A 27773-nucleotide genomic window follows, 5' to 3' on the forward strand; every position below is an offset into this window, starting at 1 on the left:
AGCAGAGATCTGCCAGGGCCCTGCACCCCACCCCAGGCCGGCAGGTGCGCAGTCCCGGCGCCCAGAGAGTTAAAGGCATCATCGCAGCCATTAGAGGCAAAGTTGGGCGCCGCGCGAGCCCAGTCCGCGCCGCCCCGCGCCCGCTCCACTCGCCGCGGGCTCGCTGGGCGTGGGGAGGGCGGCGAGCACGCAAGCCGAGCGACTGACGTGGGACGAGCTGCCAGGTAGCGGAAGCAGCCAGCCGCCGGAGGAGACACTTCACGGCGTGGCAGCCCTGGTCTGCGCCTGAAGCCTCCGGATCGCAGCCAGCTCGGTCCAACCCTCGCCAGTCGCAATCCCCTGTGCCCAAGCCACTCTTTGCTGCGAGTGGCAGCATGCATGCAGTATCGCGCCCTGGGCTCTGAGAGCAGCCCGCGGAACGCTTGCCTGCCTGTCTAGGTTTTGGGGCTCTGGGCTACACGGATGTGCCCTATTCCCTTGGCATGATGGGGATCTTTTTGGCGTCTGTTGGATTTATGTTCTTTTCCGTGTTATATGTACAACAAGGGCTTTCTTCTCAAGGTAAGTCGGTTGCTTGTAATGTGCTTGTGGTGATGCGTGTGTGTGCTGAACCAACTCGAAGAATGGACAGACAGCTGGAGAGTGGCTCAAACCAAGCCAATAGTGGGTTTCGGTAGTATGAATAGTGTTCATCTGGGCTTTCCCCCCAAAGTTTATTAATTGCAAGCAAGCCAGGTTTCCGAGAAAAATCTAGTAGATGCCAGTCTGGCGATGGGTGAGTTCCTCAGTGAGCACATACACAGGTGTGTGTGTGTGTGTGTGTGTGTGTGTGTGTGTGTGTGTGTGTGTGTGTGTGTGTGTTTTCACTGTGCATGAGCAAGGCAACCGCTCAGGAATACAGAGCTGGTGTTTGGAAGGGGCTTCTCCCTGCCAGTACTCCCTGGAGGCAGAAAGCTTTAGTCCCCTTCTCCTCCGGCACTGTGACTTCTTCCCCATGTGTTTACCAGCGGACCCACAAGGATCTATGAATTGCATCATAAGCAGCGCAGCAGCCTGCTGGGCCCAGTAGTTCGGGACTTTGCAGGCTGCAGTGGTCGCTTTGGCACCATGAGCAAATCACAGTTTTTGCCTCCTGAAGACTGCATCACTTCTGCAAACAGAGATGCCCCAGTCCACTAGCCAATGTAAGCAGAAAACCCTTTCCAGACAGTCTGCCACTTCCTTGAGACATAAAATGTCCCCTTTAATTATTGCTCAATTTGGGATTTCATGAAACAGTGACAAGAGACACCCAGATTCACTATCTATAAGAAAAGAGGAGAAAGTGGCTGCAATCATTCCTGCCAGCCTTTCAACCGTCCTCCTTCCATATGTGTGCCTGCGGTTGTCCCCTTCTCTCAGCCACTAATAAAAGGCTCCTTCTAGACAGCCATCAGCTCTTTGCAAAGTGTCTCTGAGATAAAGCTAAGAACAATCATCTTCTTAACAAGAAAAAAAAAATCATCCCATGTTCAAGAAACCCCTCTAGCGAGGAAGGGGATTTTATTTTGTCACTTTCACATGGATCTATTAATCTTACAAGCTTGGGCAGTGTCAAGGTTAGTTGCAAAGGGGCTAGACAGAGTCTCTGTGGTAGCTTTCAAATAATCTTTGATCTGAACTAAACACGGATGTGTGATTTTTATATCCCCTGACATATTGCGATTTACAATGGCTTGAAGGGAACAATCGTGAAGGTTAACTTGTGGAGACGAAGCATATGCCTCTTAGATAGTGTGCAACTTGTTTCACTACTGTGGGCTCCAGAACAAAATTGCCAACCACTATTTTGATAGGTTAAGAATGGGCATTTTGACATATACTTATGACCCACTTCTAACAGGAAACATCCCAGTTAGTCATAGGCTGTAGAGAAACTTAAGAATCTAGAGGCTTCCTCATAGATCAACTTGACAGATGGTCTAAATTGCACCTCCCTGGGTCTCTCAGTAAGTTTTAGAGAATGCTGCAATCTGACAAACGATGTTTGGATCTAACTCTGGGCAGCTTGGCTACAGAAGAGAGCCCTTGGCAAGCTCATTAACCTTTCCATTATCTGGACTTGATCAACAACAAAGTGATTGAGGCACGATACCAAGAACAGAACACGCCACACGCTGATGCACAGCGACTGGGATGGGGAGCCCCACGGGGATGTCATAAGGGCTTGTTATTGCTGTTTTTATTTTCTTCTTTCAAGGCGCACGAGAAAGAAAGGCCAAACAAACACAAACTTGTGTCGAGTTCTCCAGGAAAGAGGCATTGGCAAGGCTGGTGTGTAGATACACCAAAAACGATGCATTTCTGTTTTGCAGCAAAATTTACCGAGTTTCCTCGAAACGTGACTGCGACCGAAGGGCAAAATGTGGAGATGTCCTGCGCTTTCCAAAGCGGCTCTGCTTCGGTGTACCTGGAGATCCAGTGGTGGTTCCTTCGGGGACCAGAGGACCTGGAGCAAGGGACAGAGGCGGCAGGCTCGCAGGTAGCCATAGCTCAAAGCCCACAGAGCCCCGGCCTGTCAGGTTCTTAGTTCTGTGCAGGTCTAACCAGCAGCCAGGGCCCAAGGTACTGCCTATGCGTTCCAGGGAACCTTCCTTGCTCTGTAAGAGTGAGCAAGGCTGAATTTGTCCTAGTGACAGTAAGTGAAAAACACCTGGAAGTCGCAGGAGCTGGGAGAGACTTTCTCCATTGAGACTGGAATTAACCAGCCCTTAGTAACCGGTGTTACAGAGCTGTTCAAGCCCCCCCTCCCTCCGTCCCTCCCCACCTCCCTCCCTCCCTCTCTCTCTCTGAGCAGAGAGGGGAAAGCGGAGGTGGGGTAGGGGAGGAGATAGAGGAGGGGAGGAAGAGATGGGGGTAGGCATCAGAAAATCAGGGAGAGCCCTGGACTGGAGAGGAGAGTAGAGACAGTAAAGGAGGAGGGAGAATGGAAGAAGAGGAGGAAGGAAAATGTAAAGAGAAGCTAAAAAGAATCGTGGTAAGAGCGGGAACCGGGAGGCCCAAGAAGCTAAAGGGACTCGGACATGAGTCCTAGAGGACCAGAAAGTCTGTAGACGAGAGCGAGCACTGGTCAGCACCGAGGGCAGGGATTCAGAAATTGGTCTGAAAAACTTCTACCCACACTCCTGTCCTCGCCTGAGTTCTTGGAACCCGCAGGTCAGGCAAACTGAACTGCGAGGGATAAAACCTAACAGGTCTATGACAGGAGCACTCGGCTAGCCAAGGGGAGCACAGCCTGCAGGGCTGCGGGGGAGCACAGGGGCTCTCCAGAGCGTCCCTAGCGTAGAGGAAACCGCGGGGGCCTCCGTTATGCTCGGTGAGCACGGTAACCGCGACGACCGTGGGAATGCTTGGGGAGGACAGGAACTCTCCAAGGCGTCGCTAAGACAGAGGGTGCCACGGAGACCTTAGAGATTCTTGGGGAGAGCCGAGGTCGCAGTGATGCCCAGGGAAGACATGGGGACCCCCGGGGACTGCTTGAGATCTGGCGTGGAGACAGGGAAATTCAGGGATTGATCCAGGGAGGGACGAGCGAGCGAGGGAGTCCAGCGGCTATCCTGGCCTCGGAACTGAGTGCGGTTGGGACCTGGGTTGCTCTTCCGTTTCTTAAATTGCTTTGTCTGAAGCGTTCCAAGAACGGAAGGCGGGGATCTCTTCTAGCTGTTGCGGCGCTGCGGTATTGTGGTGCCTGAGACTGAAGAACTCAGGCGAGGTTGAGCATTTGCACCCTTGTCCTACAGGTGGAGCTCTTACCCGACAGAGACCCGGACAACGACGGGACCAAGATTAGTGTGAGTGTCACAGGGACCAGGGACAGGGGGCATGTCCTTTAGTAAAGTGCCAAGCAGGCCCAAGATGGACATGAACAGAAAACAGATTTTACATTGAAAACCTTTTAATTCACTGATATTGAAGAGGTGATTTTTACAAATTCAGAACGAGAGGCAGTTGTCTCTTTTTTTCACCTCATTAAAGCCCTAAATATGAGCCGAATTTAGAATCCATAAATAAAATTGCACGTATTAACAAAGTAAATAATTACAAATTGCATAGAGTATTATTTTGCTAGCTAATAGGATAATTATAGTGTTTTTTTCTTCGCTTCCACATTCACCTAAACGTAACAGTGAAGATCTGCACTACTTCAACACTAATAATTTTAATGATTCAAAGCAATACCAGTACCTGCTCTTTATATAAAATAAAAATCTCAAGAAAACAAAAATAAAACCAACCACTAGTATTATGAAATGCAATGAACTCAATTTGAATATCATTCATAATTCATGTAAAGTATTTCTAAATATAGTATTCAAATAAATCACAAAAATATGAAGCCAAATATATAAGTGTACACCTGTTATTAGCCCATACTGATCTGCTGATAATATGAAGATGTGGATTATTTGTAATAATTACAATAATTCCATAGCAAGAATATTCTTTATTTCTGTGTTTATAAAAATCAATCAAATCCTTAAACCTGACATATGTAATTTTTGAGCCTGTCAATCATTGGTTGACATATAATATATATATATATCAAATTTAACTGCTGTGATATATGTATATATATATATATATGAAATACATGGTATATATTTAATATTAGACATGTGATCTTATTGTTAGTATGAGATAAAATTATTGTAGTAAATAGGTTGACTTCAGTTTTGAAAATCAAATAATGTTCAGTTAATAGCATCAAAAGCTTATATAATTACCGGAGCATATGAGTGAGCCTTGATTTCACATCCTTTTTTCTGTAGCCTGAGCCCTGCTACCCTGTTAGTAGACAATTGAGAAGAAAAATATTACTAAGTCTATTAGTAGTGTCTTCAATAAAGTGCACCCTCTATTAAACTATTATGACCAATACTTCCCCACCTCTTGCCCCATATTTGAGGGAATTATCATGTAGCTGTACAGAAAACAAATCTGTGCAAAGATGGACTCCTTAGTCTTTCAATCAGCTGAGCCAACCAGGCAGAGACCAGTCCCATGTTATGATAGTCTGGGAAGGGAGCACAGTAGGGCCACTATAGCACTGCTAAGATTGAGCTTATGACCTCTCATGTCTGTGAATGGGATTGCTCATAGGACAGGATGAATATGACCTTCAGGTTTGTGCTGGGAAGCCAATAAGACCCTTAAGTGTCCTGGCATGAGCAAACTTAAAGAGCGGGAGTAAAAATCCTTTGATGTGAAACTTTGTCTCTCACCTGCAATTTTTCAGACAGTGAAAGTCCAAGGCAATGACATCTCCCACAAGCTTCAGATTTCCAAAGTGAGAAAAAAGGACGAAGGTTTATATGAGTGCAGGGTGACTGATGCTAACTACGGGGAGCTTCAGGAACACAAGGCCCAGGCCTACCTGAAAGTCAATGCCAACAGCCATGCTCGGCGGATGCAGGCCTTTGAAGCCTCGCCTATGTGGCTACAAGATACGAAGCCTCGAAAGAATGCATCCTCAGTGGTTCCCAGCAGCGTCCACAGCTCTGCCAACCAACGAATGCACTCCACCTCCAGCCCTCAAGCGGTAGCCAAAATCCCCAAGCAAAGTCCACAATCAGGTATGAAACCCCATTTTGAGCCTTTCATTTTATCACTCACAAACCTGCCACCGGAAAGCTCAGCTCAGGAGCACAGAGAGATTAATACTAGATGGCTTTTCAAATAGGAGACTGAGTTCAATTGAAATAAGGAGACATGAGCTATTGAGAGCAGGAGGCTGGGCGTTCAGGATGAGTTTGCTCCATTAATCCCTGGCACTGTTTCATATCCAAGGATCTGAGAGCTGGACCCTTTTATTCTCCCTCTTCTTTCTGTATTTACACACTATAAGAACAATAAATCATGTAATGTTGGCTACATTATAAATGCATGTTCATTTTCTCTACAGATTTATGTATCAATAATGACCCAAATTAAGAGGCTTTCACTTAATCAAAATGGAAATGAAAAGGACTCACCATAATCAGCCATATATTTAGTGACCTCTGGCTTTAAGCACAGCCATTCTCCAAGGGCTTTTGGTTTTGAAGGAGAAACTTCGGCCGCCTGAGATGAAATTGATGGTGATAATGGCAGGAAGTGAGGAGGGGAGACAAGGAAGCCGTGCGAAGATAGGGCAGCACCTACAAATGTGCCTTCCATGTCAATTTGGAAGCTTAGTCACACATCTCTCGAGTCAGCTGTGCAAGTTAAAGTAATTCTGAATGGCGTTAACTTTATGCAATCATTCCACCAATGGAAATGCACTCTACTTCTAACCTTGATGTGGGATAAAGGCTGACTGGACTGAGCAGGCTTGTACAAGACCCCTGGCTGTCCTATTTTCTCAAATGCTTTGCCTTACATGTCCAAGCACATACCTGATAGACAAGGAATCACTTGTTGTGATGATTAATTGCTTTTATTTCCACTTGCAATTTTTCAGAAAGCGAAATAATAATATTCACCAAAAGCTTCAGAGTTCTATAAGAGGCCTTCTAGAAGTGCACGATGACTGATGGCAGCTCTAGGGAGTTACAGCAGCACAGGCCCAGGCCTACCTGAAAGCCATCAGGAATAGCCAATGCACACCTCTAAGTCCTAGCTTGTTAATATGTTTAAGAAATATAGATGTCAGGTCTGGCGTAGAGCTCAGTTATACAGCACTTTATTAATTTGTGTAAATCCCTGGATTCAATCTCCAGCATCATAGGAAAAAAATCAATCCATCAATAAAAACTAATAAAATTATGTATGCCAACATGCATCTCTTCTTTACGCTTTTTATTTGGACAGACGTGATGTAGATCCATTAGGGTGCTCAGACGGGGTCATGTGCATTCTCATTGCTTTAGACGCTGATGAGACTCCTGTTAGGTTTTAATCACATTAGCATAGCCATCTGCTGAATGATGGCTAAGCCTTTCTGGAAACCAGTTGTTCTGGCTTTGCTAATTTTTCTTGGGATCTCTCTTGTTTCCCAAATTCAACACCAAAGCCTGGAGAGCTAGCTGGTAAAGCTTTCAGTGTGTGAGTACACAAATGCCTGTATCTCAACTACAACTTTCAACCATTATTTCCAGCGATGAAGTTGTGATCCTTTCATCTTCTTTTATATTAGAACCCCAAGAGACCAAACTCTACCTGTAGAATTACAGCAGGCCTTGGCAGTCAATTTACAATAAAAATCAGTGAGAGCTCTAAACCCTAAAGAGAAGTTATTAGCATATATATAATATTCCAAGCTAGATACGATAAATCTGTGTGCTCAAGTCCAATGGAGAATTAGTCCACGTGAGAGACTAAAAAGAATGAAGTGTTCTCTTTCTAAAGTATCCTATTCACTTTATGACATAAAATAATAAACACTAAAAATGTCTACTTTATTTTGCTATCTCTCCTTAGAGCTGTGATGGGAACTAAATTGTGAACTGAATATCCTCAAACAATTTTTAAGTAAAATTACTGCTCCTTTTGCATCTGCCCATCAGCCCCATCCTTAATACAAAATTGTTTTTCCTGAAGGTTAAAGGAGAGAAAGATGATCTCTCCTGGAAACCTCTATCCAGTAAAAGGTTTATGCCACTCCCTCCCTGACTGTAGCAAAGACAAACCTAAAATCTCTCAAAACATTCTGCATCCTTCTTCTACCAGTGGATATAGGAAGATCTCCCATGCACTTTTATCCACAGTCGCTAAACGTCTCGTTCAGAAGCCAAGGCTTTCCAACCACTCTGGTGTGTTGTCTATGTTTCATGCCTGTAAGGTCGTCTCACACAATACAGTCATTGAGATGGGCATTTACATATTATATATATTACATTGTACATGCGACCCTCCTGTCCCCGTTAATGATTTTGCTTTGCAACTTTCACCGTAGACTCAAATACAACTTAACGCAGTACCTCATTGACTTACTCACTTACTTTCTGTGTCAGGGAGGCAGGACAAGCACAGGAACATAAACATAAAAGCCACACTTCTTTCCTCCACAGGCTTTCTATCTTTTCCCATTAAAAATTGGGGTATCTGTAGACTCAATATAGTGTGCAGTTTTTATGGTGAAGACATAAGAGTGAAAATCTTCCTGTGAGTGGCAAAGGTCTATGCTAGCCTTGTATAGTTTATCAACTGAAACAAGGAGGCTTATGTCATCTACGGCATTCATTCTCAGCCTTCCTAACAGTGCAGTCATTTAATACTGACCCTCCTATTGTGATGATGCCCAACCATAAATGATTTTGGTGCTACTTCCTAACTAAATTTTGCTACTCTCATGAATTGTAATGTAAATATCTAATATGTAGGATATCTGATATGTGACCTCTGTACAAAGGTATTTTAACTACTGGAGGAGACACGACCCACGGGTTGAGAATTACTTTTCTATAGAATAGATAGCATTGTCACATTAACCTGTGCCATAATAAACTGGCTTATTTGGCTCCTTGTTTTCATTACACTCTTTGGCTTGACCATTTAGATTCACATGCTTAACACTAAATTCATACAATTTTCCTGTCACGTAATTCCTGTATCCTTATGAAGGAAACAGTAGCTGAAAATAACTTTAGATAAAATCTTCAAAAAAGTTTTTAAAACTTAACTCTAAAGCAAAATGAGGATGAAAAGGAAGAGGGAAAAGCTACCTTGTGACCTATTAAATAGCCCAATAATATAGTCCTGGTTTCTTTTCCCAACAATTTCATCAAAGCTAGTAACTATACACTGTCCTTTCTTTCTTGCAATTATTTTCTTTCTCTTTATAAATTCTTTCATGACAGATAATTATAAATTCTTAACTTTTAAAAATACTTAAAGTTTATTTTTTATAACCAGAGCTAAAACTAAAATAACAAAGAAAATATAACGCAAGCAAACAGACAAAACTTTCTTATACGTTTTTTAATCTTCAGTTCTTTAAAGCTCACTCCAGTTCTATGTACCTGGGACAGAATTTGTTCATATCAAACCATCATGTTTTTATTCTGTTATGTTTTATTTTTGTAGTACACAAAGCTTGAAGACAAAAAAAATGCCACTAGATTTAATGCATGAGACAATCAGGGCATGAAAATAGAAGTTAAAGAAATGTTCTAATGATGTTCCGGAGGAAGATATGTCTTCCTTCCTGTCTGATTCAAGAAAGTCTCTTGAGAAACAGGGGTTAAAAAACAGGAGGGCAGTTTACATCTTTCCGGCAAAAACAGTGAAATAAGACTTCTCTGATAGGAAAATGGGGAGACCATGATGTTGCAAAATCCAGGATGCCTATCAAGGTGGAACCCCATAGCTAACTTTGCAGAAAGTCGAAGATATCCTGTAGCTCCCTCTTACCTCCCCCATATCCCAGAATAATCAAGCCAGCCTGTCTTTGCTATTACTTCCTGTCTCCTCCAACCCTCACCCTCAATCCTTCAGAGGCTAAATTTCACCTACACTGGTCAAGTCAGATGTCTCCTTTCTTTTCTTCCCTTCTCTTTCACTGATCATTCTAACCCACCTGAAAAATAAGCAAATAAAACCCAAAGGAAGCCTCTCTACTCTCACTGGGCAGAGCCATATCTCAGTGAGTGTTTGCCTAGCTAAAGCCACTTCCTCCTGGAAGGGCAGTATTATGTTCTGTCCTCCTCTTCAGAGTCCCACAGGGTACTGCTCACTTCTTAATAATATTTGTGATGCGTCTCTCATGTCCCTGATGCTTCCTGCATGTTCTCTTATTCCTTATCCTTCCCAACATATAGGCAACACTGGCTTCCTTTTCTCCCACTTCTGACATTCTGCCCTCTGTTGCATGTGAAGGCTGGCTCCCTGTTCTTGGCCTCTCTATATTTTATTTCCTCCTTGACTTCAGTTTCTTCTATGATGCCATTCTTCTGTCATTCGTAACTTCTTGACTTTATCCTGTGGTTTTGACTGCTAATTTCCTTAGAAAATGTTTCTATTCACATTATCGTCTAGTTTCCTTCAAGAGATCCAGACTAGGGTTCATAATTGTCCTTTTAAACATCTCTGAATGTGGAAACTCAAAGCCTTGTGGCAAATGAAAGACAGGAGCACATTTGTTGCTCCAGCACTGAAAAGTAGAGTATGTTTTCCTTCAGCTGGAGTTTTAGTTGGCCTGAGGCCATATGACTCATAAAGGTTGGGAAAGTTATGTGATTCCAATTTCAGGCCTTACAAGAACTCAAAGGCATCATTACCTCTTGGGGGCCAAGGACCATAAGGACGCCATCTTGAACACCCATCATTCCAAGCTTGCATCTAACCTCACCCCCAATTCTATCTCCTACAAGCAATCCTAGCTTAAATCAGGCATCATTAAGAACAGTGATAGATGATAATGAACTTCCACTTTTCAAGGATTGAGTAAGCAGCACTTCCACAGCAGTAGATACCCAAATGTTCAGAACTCTATGTTTTTACCTGAGTTTTCTCACTAAAAATAACAACAACAACAACAACAAAAATACCCTTTCTCCTGTTTCTAGGCATCCAACAGTATCACCATAAAGACAGCTCTGGTGAAAACTTTGGAAATGTCTCATCTCTCCCTCTCTCAGTTGCCAACTAAACTGGTCATTTTGTTCAGCAATATTTTTCCTCTGAAAACTGCATTTTTAATACTCTGCACACATTAATATTATTCTGAACATAAGCACCCCTCACTTTACTTATTGTAAGTCTCTTAACAGCCTCTGTGTTTCAATACCAACATCAGGTATGTATCACAACAGCCCTGTCTGATTTCTAAAAGCCATCATTTCGCCACAAAAAAAGGAAGGAAGGAAGGAAGGAAGGAAGGAAAGAAGGAAGGAAGGAAGAAAGGAAAGAAAGAAAGAAAGAAAGAAAGAAAGAAAGAAAGAAAGAAAGAGAGAGAGAAAAAGAAAACATTATGTCTAAAGTGCCCACCATTAATTTTATAATCTCTTTTAATTAATTCATAATCCTGACCTTTTTTTTCCTGCTTAGTATTTCTTGAGTGTTTTCATATACTATCTTACTTCTATAGCCCTGTAAATGTTTTTTCCTCTGAGGGTCTTCCTGTGATTGTGAATTTCTATACATGTCACCCTTTTAAACTGCTCTCTCCTGTCCTCTGTTCAGGAAATCAAATCCATTCTTTCATTAGCCAGATCTCCTCCATCAGTTCGATCTTACCTGCTCTGAAGCCAGTGTTATACCTTGTGTTGTGAAAAATGCCTCTTTTAGCTCTGCAAACCTCATGTTCAGGCCGACTAGAACAGGTGCTGCACTATGCTAACTCTTTCTTGGTAACTGAAAATGAGTATGGCAAGAATTTAAATGGGCTCTACATGCCTAAAAGAAGTTAATATTTATGCCACAATCTCCAGAATGATGTAAACTACTGACAGCTATTCTTGAAGTGAATCCTGCACTCGTTCTTTGCAAGATCCCACAAGAGAGCATGTGTCAGTCACTTTCCTATGCTAATATCCCATCCAGCATCTACTCAGTTATAGCCTCTGAGGACAGAACGAAAAAAGGGACGTCTGTATGCTTGTAAACTATGAGAATGACTAGTTTTCAAAAGTCATTTGGAACAAGAAAAGAATTAGAAGTCCATTGGCGAGGGGGCCAGCACTTCGAAATACTCATAGAGACTTTTCTGTGTCTACTGTGGTTTTCTGGTGTTGAGAAAGACTTGCAAACCCTTTGTACCTCACTCCAGGGATGAACAGCTGGGAGTGAGGAAAGCTGGCAGTGGTTAAGGTTGTCTTTAGTATCGTTACTACATCTAGTCACTCAGTGGGAATGCTGGCTCCCTGAACTCTGAAACATGATTTTTTTTTGTTTGTCTACTGTGATATTATTATCCTTAGAGCTGAGAGTCAGCTGCTGCTAAAGCTGCCAGAAGCCCAGGGCTCACTGGAGCTCCTCGGCTGCTGATGAACATGGCAACTCTCCAAGAGTGGCTAGGTACAAACGTACTTAAATCAGAATATCCGAGTAATTGGGGAAGTAGTTTGAGGAGTTGAGGGCCTTTCATGGAGAGTGATGTGGCCTTTGAGTAACGGCTGTTCCACACTGAGGTACAGAGCCATGACGCAACTTAGATGTTAACGTTGATATTTAGAATAAGTTATTTTGATCATTGTCATTCCATCAACTAACAGGCAGCTGTGTAAATGGATAATCAGTTAATAAAGAGAGAAACGGATGAGAGGCAGTCATTTGGATGACACAGGCCACAGAATCTACCAGAGCCTGTTAGAACAGGAATTATGTAGATCAGGAGTCCAGACTGGTTCACTTTTCCAGAAACCATTAGCAAAATTTACTCACTGAAGGAAGCTAGCCATCTTCTTCCTGAATAGGTTCCTCAGCTCACGATGAAGGTTCACTTGTGGTGTTTAAGGCACACATCGCAGGAAGCATAATCTGTCAGGACTCTAAACTGTGTCTCACATAGTGTGTCTGGTGAGAGGCCTTGGAACTGCAGCAAGCTGCTGCTGGCTTATGAGTCTCTTGCTGGGTAGATGAAAGGGTTAGGAAGCCAGACATACTTTACCCAATAGGTCAAAAGAACACACATCTTGAACGAGAGATGAAAGGCAGCATTCATACTCCAAGAAATACTGCTGGCACGGAGAGGAAGATAAGCTATACCGAGTACATGTCTCAGCGGAGAAGCCCAGGGGCCTGGACTCCTTGCCCTGCCTCTGAGGCCAGCAGAGGAATAGAGTCCAACAGTAAAGAAGAGGGAGCCATGTACAGCTCTGTGTTTCTGCTTCTCCATCCTCTGACAGGGAACTAAAGCACGATCCTCAGACTTCTGAGAATTGTGTACTAAAGACTGGGCTCTCAATAACATCTCACTAGTAAATGGTAACCAATTACAGTAAGCACAGCTCTCGTTGCACATGCTTGCAGGTTATTACCAGCACAAAGTTACGAGAGCACACTTGTCCGTCCTAATCTATAGGGGATGCATGTCAGGACCCATGAAGTTTTAGGTAACGTGAACCCTACAGATGTCACTCTCTGCTTTGTGTATATGTTGATAAAGCCAGTTTAAACTATAAATAAGGCATAGGAAAAGATTAGCTAAAAAGAATCACAAACTCAGAAGAACTATTTAAAAGCCAAGGCAATGTGGTCTCTTTAGGAAGAATGAAGAAAAAATATATTTTAGTATTTTTCATTTCTTTTTATTTTGTATAATGGGTATTTTGACTGCATATATGTCTGCGTAACACATGAATGCCGTGTCTGCAGAGGCTATACAGGGGCATTGGATCCCCTAGGACTGGAGTTTCAGATTTATGTGAGCTGCTGTGTGGGTGCTGGAAATCAAACCCTGGAAGGGCAGCCAATGGTTTGAATGACTAAGCAGTCTCTCCAGACACGAAGACAAATAGCATTTTTGGAGAGCAGTTGACCTTAGATAACTGAGACAGCGAAAGAGAAAACGGTCAGTTAGGAGGAAGGCTGTAAATGGCTGGGTCCACCTGTTGTAGGAGACAGATATTCCCCTTTGGAGGCACGTGATAAGTTAAAATCGTCTTGCTTTGCCTCTTGTAATGTGAAAGCTTTCTTCCCCCTCTGTCACCTACCCTGAACAAGTGGTAGGTTTCCGTCTACAGAAGCACATCGTATTGGCCAGCGGCTCTTTTGCTCAAGATGCGATTAGATCCTCAATGCAAAGTGCAATAAAATTTGAGAGAATTTTAAGAAATCGACCCAAATGAGTAGCAAGGCTTTGAAAGCTGTGTGCATACAAATCCGCTGCTGTCTAAATCAGAGTTCAAGCCTTCAAAACAGTCTTCGAAAAAATTTAAATGATTAGAGATACAGATGAAATACACAGGAATGAAAATATTTCAAAAAGCCTTAACAGTGAAAGAAAAAGATTAAGTAGGAAAAGAGGAAAAGTAGAGCCAATGATGAAAGTCTGGTTTGTAATCCCAGGTGGATACAGACTGACTCTTCTACTCTCTGTCTACCAGCCTTTTACTGTGGATGAACGTTCCTCAGAGTCACTCTGAACTTTAGAAATGCTTTTGTTATAGGAACTGATGTGGCAATGCTCATGTCCCAGGTCATTTCTCAGCTTTGAATAAAATCATAGACCGTAAACTTCTAAAAAGTAAACCTAGCATGTAGGTGAGGTCAGTACTCCCCATCCTCACCCTCTTTCCCAAAAGTCTCAATCAAACAGCCATCTTTTAAACCTCCAGAGACCCCAGGGAGCAGGGATGTCTGGTAGAGTAGGGTGCAGTAATCAGACTGCATGGATGGGGGAGGGGATGTGGAACAAAGTGCTGACCAGGAGGAGGATAAAGACTGGACTATAAAAAAAATGATTAAAGAATAAAAAAAAGGGCTGGAGAGATGGTTCAGCGGTTAAGAGCACTGACCGCTCTCCCAGAGGTCCTGAGTTCAAATCCCAGCAACCACATGGTGGCTCGCAACTATCTGTAATGGGATTTGATGCCCTCTTCTGGTGTGTCTGAGGACAGCTACAGTGTACTTATATATAATAAATAAAGAAATCAATCTTTAATAAAAAAGAATAAAAAAACAATAAGATAAAATATAAAAGAAGAAATTAAAGGAACGCAAATGAGAGTAGGGGGAACAAAGATTGGAAAATTCTGAAACCGTGTGAAACGATGTAAGTTAGAAAAAAAATAGAGGAAAAATTAAAAGAAGCAAAAAGGAAACATTTTGCCACAACCTAGGATCTATTTCCAAATGGAAAGAAAATCAAAAGTTGAAAGGTCAAATCAGAAATCTGAGGCTATGGAATAGTCAGCAGATGGAAATGACATTTTACTGTAAGCAATTTAAATGTTTAATTAAGTTCAGTGGAAACTCGAAACAATGCCCAAGGTTGTATTTTTGTATAACCCTTAGGGAATGAGGTGAGCGTGACAACAGTAAAATGTGCCGTGATTATGTGAGCTACTCAGCAGTGGAATCACGTGGTATGGATAAAAACTCAACGAATACACAAACTCAATTCAATCCTGTATCCAAGTACAATACCTAGGGAGGAAAACGTCAGAACGTGATGCAGAATGCTCAATTGTGTGCAAAAGGAAAATATTTTTTAAAAAGTCATTTTTGAAAAAGGTAATAAATCATAACAGGTTACATAAATGGGAACGGAGTGAGTTACTGGGATAACTTAAAGCTGAATAAACAATCACTCTGTGCATTCAGATCGCTACACGCAGTACCGCCATTGTCAGACTCTGCAGTCAGCCACACGTTTAACGAAGTGAAAATCCTAAGTAATTTTACTAAAACCTGACAGGCATGATCGTGGCATATGCTGCCTAGGGTCATGAGATCGTCAAGGTCCCAGTGAATTCGGTGTCCTACCACTCTGTGCTGGGACAGAACAACCCTTCCCAGGAACAATTTGATTTGACAGAAAAGGTCAAATGTGGGGCTTTTGACTCCTGTTCTCCAATATTGTACTTGTGAGAAGTAAGTTCTAGACCAGTCGTGAATCAGATGCCAACTTCTGACCGTCATTCATACTCATGGCAGGTTTTCTTATAACATAAAATGCACAGTGACGAAAACCAGAGAAGTCAACTGATGACTGTGTGAAAGCATATATTAAATATTATGAAGCTTCTAAAACTATATTTTATAGGAAGAATACTGGCAATAGAAAGATTCGTTATATCATATAACATGAGAAACTACAGAGTACAAAAACCATTAAGTGAAGCCATTTCACAGGTAAAACCTTAAATCAATCTGATCTATCTGTTAACATTTCTTCTAGGCTCTACCCAACAGCCAGGTAGGAGACTGGCTTGCTATAAAAGGATTGTTTGTCCTCTCTCACACTCTCTCTCTTTCTGAGCTCCCCTCTGGCCTCCTCCTCCCCTCCCCTTCTCCTCCCTGTGTTCTTGGCCAGCCTCTTCTTTCTCTCTGTACTTCCCTGTCCCCTCTCTTTCTCTGCCTCTACTCCCTTCTCAGCCCCCTTTCCAACCCCCAAAATAAGCTTCACTTCACATTACAGCTGTCTTGTGGCTGGTGCCTCAGGGGAGGCAGGGAGTGCCTCATTATGGATCCACTAAGGCAGCCCCCACACACCTTATCAAACCACATTCTACAAAACATCACTATGTTTATAGAAAACTAATAAAAATGATACATGAAAATGTACACTAAAATGTCAAGATGTGGGCTGGAGAGATGGCTCAGTGGCTAAGAGCACTGACTGCTCTTCCAGAGATCCTGAATTCAAATCCCAGCAGCCACATGGTGGCTCACAACCATCTGAAATGGAATCTGATGTCCTTTTCTGATGTGTCTAAGACAGCTACAATGTACTCATATACATTAAATAAATAAATACATAAATCTTCTTTAAAAAGTCAAGATGTTAACATTTGATGTTCGTATTTATATTATCAGTAAAATAACTTAATACTTTGCTGTAATTAAAAAAAATTAATGATTAAACTGTGCCTGGTGGAAAAATAAAAGCAGGCATCTCATGACAGTGCCATCAGAGAAGTAAAATAATACAGCTATGTGACAAAATTAAAATAGATGCATGTTATACACATTCACATGTTTATAGTGAAGACCTGTCATGAAAGTATTATACTTAGAATTTCATGTAGGATATAAAACTAGGCATCTTATATCCACATACACATATGCAACACCATACTTTCTGGACACGGAATGGAAAATTTCTCTATCAAAATCATTGTTTCTAAGCAGAAAAATTTGAGCCTGGTGAATTTGTAAGTCAAGCACGCATAATGGCCATAAATAAAATATGCAATCTTTTGCCCTCTCAATGAAGTGGTTTAGCCTCACAATTCAAAGAAATATTAAGAGGATGTGTGATGTGTCAGCACTCGGAATGTCAAATGAATCCATACCCAGAAAGATTTATAAACAAGCGGCATCAGCATTTCACCTGACTATTTCACAGTCTCTGTATATTTTCAAGACCTGGTTCCATTAAGCAGACAATTATAGAACTATTGGGAAAATAAAGACAGAAGATGAAATTAAAGGAAGCAATTTTATCTTCAAAATCATAATAAACATTTTGGTGAGCATTAAATAATTTAGTCAGATACTCTATGTAAAGGTATAATTAAAGCTGTGACAAAATCTATGGTAATATCAGTTCATTTCTTGTATCATTTCAATGCCTTATGAGCAAATATACAAAAGCATCTTTTGTAGCCAGTTGTAAAATATTTCAGTTATAACTTTTCTGACCTCACAAGCTCATGTGGTTTGAAGGGAACTTTCCCATTCTAGCTTTAATTAATGTAGAAAGATGCTGATTAAAAAAGATCCAATACAATTACAACTCCTAAATACAGTTTAAAAACAACTTACTCTCTTTCAAACCATCTAAAATATTGAAGATTTAGGGCTATGAATTACATCTCTGTGCTTTTAATATTATTGTAGTACCTCAGGTTTAGCTAATATAATTAGGGTAAAAAGAATGTTTAGATTTGAAGATTTAGGTTTTAATTTATCTCAGTAAAAACCACCAGGATACATTATTGTTAAAAAAAGATCGGTACAGTTTTATAAAAGTTAGTTAATATTTAAGAAAATAGCTTCAAGCCACTTATGTAATAATGGCAAGAGAAAACCAGAAAGTAGCACTGGGACCCCTCTTCATTAAACCATACTGGTATTTCAAGTGATACTTACTCACAAGTTGTATTTAGAAGGTTAGGGGAACATTCTCTGTTACCAAGTTTGGTTGATCAATTGTTTTCATGTTTTGACAAGGAGACAAGTTTAAAAAGTATTCATATTAGAATATCTAATTATTTAATGCTGATGGCTAGGAAGATAATCTCAGTTATGCAAATACCTTATAAAATATCTTAATGCAGAAACATTTAAAGCAGCTAGATTTGTAAAATGGGCAAAAACCATAGCACTAAGCTAATTAAAGCTCCTAGAGAGTCTTTTTTTTTGAGATTTTTTTTTTATTAACTTGAGTATTTCTTATATACATTTCAAGTGTTATTCCCTTTCCCGGTTTCCGGGCAAACATCCCCCTCCCCCCTCCCCTTTCTTATCGGTGTTCCCCTCCCCATCCTCCCCCCCTTGCCGCCCTCCCCCCAACAATCTAGTTCACTGGGGGTTCAGTCTTAGCAGGACCCTGGGCTTCCCCTTCCACTGGTGCTCTTACTAGGATATTCATTGCTACCTATGAGGTCAGAGTCCAGGGTCAGTCCATGTATAGTCTTTAGGTAGTGGCTTAGTCCCTGGAAGCTCTGGTTGCTTGGCATTGTTGTACATATGGGGTCTCGAGCCCCTTCAAGCTCTTCCAGTTCTTTCTCTGATTCCTTCAACGGGAGTCCTATTCTCAATTCAGTGGTTTGCTGCTGGCATTCGCCTCTGTGTTTGCTGTATTCTGGCTGTCTCTCTCAGGAGATCTACATCCGGCTCCTGTCAGTCTGCACTTCTTTACTTCATCCATCTTGTCTAGTTGGATGGCTGTATATGTATGGGCCACATGTGGGGCAGGCTCTGAATGGGTGTTCCTTCTGTGTCTGTTTTAATCTTTGCCTCTCTATTCCCTGCCAGCTCTTAGAGAGTCTTACCCCTTTGCTTTGTGTTGAAGAGCTGCATTGTTAAGGACACGACACTGATGGCTTCCTTGTTTTGTTCATATTCGTTGCTCCAATCATTGCCTCCTCAAAAATAAAAATGTCCTGAACAGCGAAAGCTAAGTTTTAAATTGTGTGAAATTATCATTTTCCATGTCATGGTGACATCATCTCAATTTATTTAAGAAGCCTCAGGAATGTGAAGTTGTGTCTTGACCCCTGCTGGTCTCCTTCCTTTCACTCCTTCCTCCACTGTCTTTTGGTTCTTAACGTGAGATGTTTTCCTTCTTTGATAAAGAATTTGCCTTGATGTCCTTGATGATCGAGGTCTGTGCAGACGCGGGAAATGAAGGAGACACTCTTTGTTTTACTAGTTAGTGAGTAATTACCTAAGTATTTATGCTGACGTCTACTTCATCAGTGCGGGTATCATTACAGCACATTTCTCTGAGGGCTACACTTAGCATTCAACAATTCTAGCTGTGGTGCTCTTTGTATTGGCTTCCTCCTTCAAGGTCAGCCATCTTGCTGCTCTTGGGTAGGTGAACCATGTGCAAAGCTCCTGTCACCATACTCCAGTGCCATTGTCCTCCCATTGTCACCTTCATTGCCCACTTACATAATACCATAGTTAAACTTAGAGCTATTCAATATTATCAGTGTAAGAAAACCACATGTGTAGAATTTCAATATTCAGAGTCTGAATTGATACCTACCTTTACTTTATAGGAAGGTTTGCTAACTAATAATAAACACATACCTGCAGAAAGCATAAACTCTATGAGTAACTAGTTTTAGCCACACTAGCAGCATTTACTTATATCCCAGGATATTTAGGATTAATTATACATAGTTCTTACTTAGACGTTAGAATTCTTATTAAAGCATGATATTCAAAGGTCCTTCTTTGGAACCTTCTATTTATCTACCAAATCTTGTTCTTCTTGCTTCTATTTTGTGAAATCCACTCAGATTCCCTTCTATTTTTAGCAGTCAGGATTGGCAAAGGTTAGATTTGTGGGAGCATGAAGATGAAAATATGGAGTGCATTAACTGGTAATCATCTGAGTTCTACAGTTAACATAATCTGCATTTGGAAAGTCAATGACGGTGACTACCAGATAAGTAAACCAGAACAAATTGTATAGACCCTACTTTTGTTTTTAAAGGGGTCTGTAGCTAGTTCACAGGATCATAACCAGAGGTAAAAGTGACGAAGAACATTAGATTGTCCTGTCATAATTCATCATGTCATGGTTACAAGATGGAAAAGATCAGATTTACTTGGACATCACTATGAACATGTATTTAAATAGGTGCTGCATGATGGCAGGCTGACGTTGGCTCAGTAAGTGAATACTTCCATTTAAGTGTAAGGAGCAGAGTTCAGGACTAGAGAATTGGCTAAGTGGAGAGAAGCACTTCCCATGCATGAAGACCATTATTTAAATCCTCAATATCCACATGAGTGTCAGGCAGAGCATGAAGGCCTCTTACAATCCCAATACATTAGAAATTGAGACACAGAAAACTTGGGTCTAAATGACAAGGTGATTGAATAATGCCCCAATCACTACAGAATGTTCCAGACTTTCTCTTTGCCTAAAATCAGTCACTTCAAAGTTTAGGTATCCACATTCTGAGGAAGACTGGATCTGTAAGAGAAATATTGCTTCCTTCCAAGATCATAGTACATCTTTTATAATGTTTATCTATGCATTCATACACAATGTATGTGAAGGCCTGAGGTTGACACTGGGCATATTCCTCAATCACTTTCCACCTTGATCACTTTCCAGACATGAGCCAACGTCTCTCAATTGAGCCTACAATGCACTGATTCATCTTGTCTTTTAGACCTGGAATGGAGGGACAATTAAACTTTCTCTTTGATCCTCAGTAGAAAGCTCTCTAATTAGAAGAGGCAGTGATTTGCCAACCAAAGGGAAGCAAGAAAAGAATTATGAAGCAGCCAACATGGCAGGACACAGCAAAGTCAGTAATATATCTATCAAGTCAAAATGATGTCCCCGTCTTCATAGAAGCTAAATTTCTCAAAGAAATTGTCACTGGACCCTTAGGATTTTTAATAAAAAGCTATCATCCTTAAAAATATTCTAGGATAAAATCTATTATTTGAGCTTTCCCCTTGGTAATGATTTATTACAAGTGAACTGGAATAAAATTTTCTTCAAAAGTTAGATCAATTTTTCCCACAGTCACTTTCACTTCTTAAAGCTGACGTTTGTAATAAAGTAAAGTATGTCAAAGGGACCTGTCTTCTCTGGGTCTATAAGGGCATAGAAGCATGGACTTCTTCTCAGACAACAAAATATCAGTCTATGGCTGCATTTATCTTGGAGGAGTTCTAGTCGTATGATGAGTAGTTCATTCTTGCAAAATAAATACTCTACGTTCTGACTAGTGGAGCTACACAGGCAGAGAATATCCTGCTCCATTTTTTCTTGTTGCCGTTTATGATACTAGGTGGTCAGGGAAAAGAAGACAAGGAGATTCTCGGGCAGCACACATGGAGTGTACAACACTTTCAGTAGAGAGACTTCTATTCTAGTTTTATGTGCATAGGAAAGTAATGCATAAAAATTATTCTAAGTCAAAAGACAGTGGATATTTAAATAATCTTTGCCTGAGTTAAAGTTTGAAGCTCTTCTTTTCACTTCCCACTTGGTCATTTGTTATTTGCTCCTGCTGGTAATTCTTCCAAGCCATGAGCTTTGCTATTCCTTCCATTCCCATAGCTAACTAATAATGGAATATTCAACGCCTAACTAATCCCTTTTTTTTTCTCTTGGGTCAAAATCTTGAAAAAAGAAATTCTTAGCCAAAACCATGTCCGAATAAGGGTGAACCCACATCTCACTCAAACACTTAAGAAGCTTTGAGGAAACTTTAAACTCTGAAAGTCTATGATTTGAAAAGTTCAAAACACGGTGTTATATGCTATCTGAAACATTATAAATCCTTAGTTAAAGTTCTCTTGGACATGGGGATATATCCATATCTAACATGTATCAAGTCATAGCAGAAAAAAACGTATGTGACAGAGGTTTATCTCTCGAGCACACTCTTCAAATGATGTGCAAACAAAGGCGAGGCTCTTGAAGCACTGTCATGGTCCCAGAGCTCAGTCCAGAGCTTGCCAGGGCTCTTAGCTGACTCTACCTAGGATTCTTGCCTGTGCTTTTGCCCTATTCTGTTCTCTGTGTATCTCAGACTGGGTGATGTTGGTGTTCTTAATTTGTGCACTAAGCATCTGGTATTGCTATTAGGAATAAAACTCTGTCTATAAATGTTTACTGTATTGATCTATACTAGCTCCCTCATATGTCTTAGCTATTTTGTAGACCATAAACATACCTTGTATAGTTCAAATGAATGCTAAATTGACAGTATAGTGTGGGACAGGGGAGCAAGATTCTTCTACCTGGTAGGGTGTCAGGGCAAGGGGTAAGAGGAAAGAAACAATTTGTCTGCTGGCACGGATTTAACAAGTAAGGGGAAGATAGAGTATGAGCCTCTTTAAAATGCGATCTCTGTTGATGACTTGGGACAGAGGATAATAGTAGGACCAGATAATGTCAGAAGGCTGGGTAATACATACCATTTCTGGCTCAGTTAGGAAGTTGCCAAGTCTTGACTATTGAGCTTGGGTCAATTTTGAATTTTTTAAAAAATAAACAAGTGAACTTCTGTTATATTGTATAACAATAATGGTGATGGTGGTGGTGGTGCTAATGATGTTGATGATGACAATGATGAAATTGCTAAGATTTTTTTTTCATTTCTCTTTGGTAAGACTCATTTCTCACACTCCAGAGGATTGCAGGCTTGTCTGCAACTTTGGAGGCAATGCAAAAACCATGAGGCCTCAAAGAAATGGGAGCTAGGCTTCTGCATTTCACAGACTTTTAAGACTTCTTGAATAGTTCTTTTCTACTTACAATAGAAAAAATACCTCCACCATCTTGCACAGACATGGGGCTAGCACCCAAAAGTGCCCTACGAACATGATTAAGGATCGTGGAGGGTGGGGCAGGTACAATTATTGGCTAGCTACAAGCTAAGGGACATAACTTATGAACCATGGAAGAAAAGGCTCTTTGTCAGATCTGACCTCTCTCAGCCCAGATATACTATCTGAATATTTTCTTCCAACAATTATATAATAACATTTCCCCTCTTCACAGAGTATTTTATATTAGAGATGAAAGTTTGAAACCTGTAAATTTATATATATATATATATATGAACAGCATGTTTACAGCAAATTTACCAACTGTTTAAATGAATTCAGTTCTTTGCTTTTAATGAATCACTCTTCTATCAATGAGATAATGTAAAAAGAAAATTAATTGCAAACAATGTTAACTATGTGAAAAGACAAGAGAAGCAGAATCAAAATACTTGCAAAGTTCAGAAGAGAGAATGCCCCATCCTCTGGAGAAAAAATAATACAGAGTACAACAGGGCATCTGAGGGCAATGATTGCTTAAATGTATAATAATTTATGGCAAGTAATAGGTTCCATGGTTGACCTGGGAATAGAGGAAAGGACACTAAATGAAACAAAGCAGGCCAATCTATTCTAAGTCAGATCAGGCTTAATAATGTGAAAAGAGTCAAAATATTATAATATATGCACAGTTAGGGTAATTTTATAAGACATATAATAAGTAAGTGCCTCATTGGAAATCTCAGAGGTGAACAAAAGAAGTTGGAACTCAGGACTTCTGACTGTACCTTGGCTTATTATCCCAGAAAAGTGAAATATTTCTGTATGGGAAAATGAGAAGAGTACCTGAGGTGTTGCTGGTTTTTTTCTCGACAAAAAAACAAAACAAAAAAAAATATATAAAAAAAAACAAAAAAAACCAATACTTTTAATGTTTCTATGTAACAAACAAGAGTATATTGGATGACAATATTGTGTTCTGAAAACAGTATGAATCTTAATAAAAACAGTGACGTTGGTAACATACATAAGACAGATTACAGCAGTTTAGAGCTTCAAACTTCACTGAGGAGTCCATCTCCACTCAAGACACAAAACGAAGTGAAAAACCACTCCGTGATGTGATGAAACAGGATGTAGAACTTACTAGAGAGAACAAAGTCTTAGGATTGTGCAGCAGAAATAAATTCGACTAATGTGCAAGTGAACGCATGCAACTAGAGTGGATGAAGGGTTCCAACCTGGACAAAGAGAAAGGTCTGTGTTCCAATGGTGGATTGTATGTCAGAAGGCGATTCAAATTCCAGTGGCCTTTTCCAACCATGTGTGACTGGCTTATTTATTTCCCTTTAAACCATTCATGTAAATTACGCTTTAACTTGCACACGCTAGACATAGGACAGGAAATGCTGAGTCAAAAGGAAGCAGCTGCTCTTTTATCAAATGTGTTAGAAGGATCATGGGTCTGGGATGTTCTAGAAAGGGTAGATCTAAGAAAGGAGCATCAGAAAACAGCAATTTCAGGTAGAACCCAACATCTTAACACTCACCCTGGGAAAGGACCTGCTATTGCACAAAATAATTCCTGGAGTGAATCCTTTTTCCAAGACGTGGTACTTTTATCATTTTACAAACTTCTCTTGGTCACATATATATTTGTGTCCAATCAACTGCAATCAGGTATTTAGTGAACTGTTAGTAATTTGCCGTTTTCTTTCTGTCAGATATCATTCTTCAAAAATCAAACATAAGTACACGCTTAGTTGCAAACAGTGGATTAGAATACATGTTCTTTTTTTCTTGCATGATTTCTGTACTTAGAGCCACACAGGGAATGAGAGTAACTTTTGGGTCTCTGAACTTTTCACACAAGTTGGATTCAGAGCACTTACAGAACATCCAGTTCTTAGGTTGATGGAAGGAGATACAAGGGGCCATACACAGGCCACCGTCTAGACAAGCAAATTAGAGTCAGCACAGAGAAGCCTGACAAAAATCACAGAAATGTGAGTCTTTCAGTGGGCCATTTCAAAGTCCCACATATTTACTCGAATGCACCAATTTCTACCATTGCAATTAAAGAGCTGACGTGTTTTCACTGAAATGTTGAAAAATTTGAGTTCTTACCCTTTCCAATTCCTTATAACCATTCTCCAACTAAACAAACAAAGAAGGAAGCATGTGTTTGTCCCTTGTCACTCTAAGAGTTATGCATACGTCATTAAGGCTAGAAGTTGACTGGATAATAAAGGAAGAATTGTGACAACACACATTGATTCCCTCCCTACCATACCCAACTAGTTTCAGAGCTTCTTCATTACTGACATCCCTAGACTTGAGGGATAAAGCTTGAGAAAGGTCATATTCTGAAAGTTGTCACTAAGAGGCCGTGGCCTCCACCACAGTCCTCAGCACTTACCAGCACGTCGCTCGTAAGCTTTGGATTTCTCCTCCACTTTTCACACTAACACACTAGTGAAATAGGGAGTGTGCTCTCAGGCACGTGGGTAGAAATGACCGAATGACCCCCAAGAAGTGGTCCTCACACAATTTCTTAAGGGAAAAGTGGATTCCTTCGTTCTCAGAGTTCCCAGCCGCGGGATGGCATTGTTTGAAATCAGACACCACCAGTTCTTGGGACTGAAATGTTTTGTATGTGTTGTTGTTTGCAGTGCATGCCAAGACATTCATGAGCACCAGAGCCAAGCTGGCGAGCTAATTAAATATATATGTGTATATGTTTAAAACAGCCTAATAAGGAGCATTGGAAATCTTCAAGATGAGCGAATATCTTATAACTTCTTCCGCAGGTGCGAGGATAGCTACAAGCCATGGACTTTCTGTCCTGCTTCTTGTTTGTGGCTTTGTGAAGGGTGCTTTGCTTTAATCTAAAGTGCTGACTTTTTTCCAATATCACTTTCTCTTCTTAAAGCAAAGAGCAAATCGCCTGTAAAATCTACGGAGCGGACAGCAAAGTTGACCCTAAACTCCAAGCACCATTCTGCACCCCTGTACTCTAGTTATCTACACAAGGAGCATCAGCTTCCGGAAGCATAAGTGAAGACATTATCACACGCTTTATTGATAATAATTTTCTTTGGGAAAGTGGCTCATCTTTTGTTTCAAGAGAATTGATGTGAAGTGATAGGACATTTTCTAATTGCGAGATCGATTTTTTTTTCTCTTTTATTTCAACAAATAAAACCTGAATTTCACTGACTGCTCAGGAGTTGGCCTGGACGACATGAGTATCCCAAATATCTCCATGGATTCCACCAATTTCCTACCAAGGGACACATAATCTGCAAGAAACAAAGATGGAAATCCTGAGAAACGAAAACTGCTTTCAAACAGCACCCCAGCTGGGAACAAAACAAAAAGCAAAAGACTGAACACGTCAAATCAACAGCAGACAACTTGATTTTATACATGGAATAATCAAAGAAAGTCCTCTCTCACTTCCTCTTTGCCCCGTGGAATTTTTCTTGGAGTTTCCCTTCTCCTTGTTTGCCGTTTTTTGTTCAATGGTAGCAAGTGCCAATTACGGCCAATCCCTGTCAATCCTGGGAGGTTTATATTCATACATAGTGTGGTATATTTCAATGTATTTTAATTCATTTTGCAATTTCTGTATATGCAAACCTGGCAAATTCTGTAAATTGCTTATAGTACGTGTGATGTGACTTCAAGGTAGATAGGCTATGATGCTCATGCTAGCTGACTTTCTTCATCCTATATACAAATATATACATGAGCATATATTAGGCTACCAACTTCTTTTCCCAAAGCCTTTGTTTTTTCATTTGTAACTCATGTATTGTGTGAATTTTGTAGCGTATTTCTCTGTCCCACTGATTTGACAGCTACAGTTTGTCTCCGTTGTCCTTCCTTCTGGAAATATTTAAAATTGTGTATGTCTCTGATAAATGAGTTAATTTTTGCTCTGTGTATGCTATGTTGGAATTTGCTGTGTTCTTTTACACATGTATTTATTAAGGTCTAGGGATCTTGAGTCTGAGGAATGCACACCTAGTTTTTGACAGATCCCCTCGTGTTATCAATATTCTATCTCAGAGAAAAAGAAAGGCCAAGTGTGAGAGCTAAGAAGACATTTTGACTCCCCAAGATCCTGGAAGAGCACTTCACGCTCTGACTAAATAATGCTGCTTCCTTTGTTCTTCAAGACTTTTTTTCATAGCTTTGTCATTCTGTTATTTGCTGCTAATTATATTTTAATGTCTACTAATTAAAAATTAAAATGTGATTGTTGGCTGAATACAATATGCAAATGACTGCAAAGCCCATACTGAAGAAGATAGGTGTTTAATCTTCACTCAATAATTATAATTTTAAATATTCCATCGTTATTTTTTGACTTTATGATATTTTGTTTAGGCCTGTTCTAATTACATCTTTCTCTGGCAAAGAAAGATAGAACAATCAATGAATTCCCTCTTAGTATGGAAGGGTTGTGGCTTAAGAAAGAACACATCCAGATAGTCTTCCAGAGATAATAATTTATTTTCATTATAAAACCAGAAACCATATATGTAGGAATGGTCCACTCCCAATGTAAGGCCCTAAATTGTAGCTTGAAGGAAATGAATTTATTTGCTTTTTTATGGTAAACGACTGGACTCTGCCATGCACTTATAAGCAATGTGAATATTTTCATAAAGTTCTTGACATTCTCCTTTAAGAAATATTGTTTTATGCTAAATCTTTCCTTGCCATTTTTCTTGTTTCATTTGATTCATTGTTTCATTCTAATAAAGAAAATAAAGGTTTAATTATACTTTATTAACATACAAATGTATTTTCATTCTAAAGATATTTAGATATTTCTAAATATCTGAAAGTTGTATAAAATGATGATGGATAAATATTATCTGTTCAGTCTCTTTAAGCTTTAAAAATCCCATACATTACAGTATATATTAGTATACTGATTTAAAGTCAATCAAACTGGGAAAACACATCTTGTATTATACTTTTACTCAATGTCCAGGTAATGGTATCAGCTAATTTTACAGCAAGTCAAACTTGTACCCTTATCATAAATGTTCACCATGCTTGTAATAAAAGGACATATGCTAGTTTGGGAAGAATGCTCACTAGATTCATTGTATCAGTGTCCAAAATAATAAAGACCTGTTTATCACTGTGTGACCAAA

General features: G+C 40.3%; 1 protein-coding gene across 7 annotated transcripts; it reads left to right on the top strand.

Moving 5' to 3' along the window:
- The first annotated feature begins 200 nt into the window (after nucleotides 1-200).
- On the top strand, nucleotides 201-27773 carry Vstm2a (V-set and transmembrane domain containing 2A). 7 transcript variants are annotated; one of them, NM_001432990.1, is given in 5 exon segments: nucleotides 201-561; nucleotides 2355-2521; nucleotides 3780-3830; nucleotides 5276-5612; nucleotides 25272-27773. In NM_001432990.1, coding segments are annotated over 5 exon segments (681 nt in total). In that variant the 5' UTR covers nucleotides 201-482; the 3' UTR covers nucleotides 25319-27773.

This window comes from Rattus norvegicus, chromosome 14 (genome assembly GCF_021556685.1).
Source record: "Rattus norvegicus strain SHRSP/BbbUtx chromosome 14, alternate assembly SHRSP_T2T, whole genome shotgun sequence".
Taxonomy (NCBI): Eukaryota; Metazoa; Chordata; class Mammalia; order Rodentia; family Muridae; genus Rattus; species Rattus norvegicus.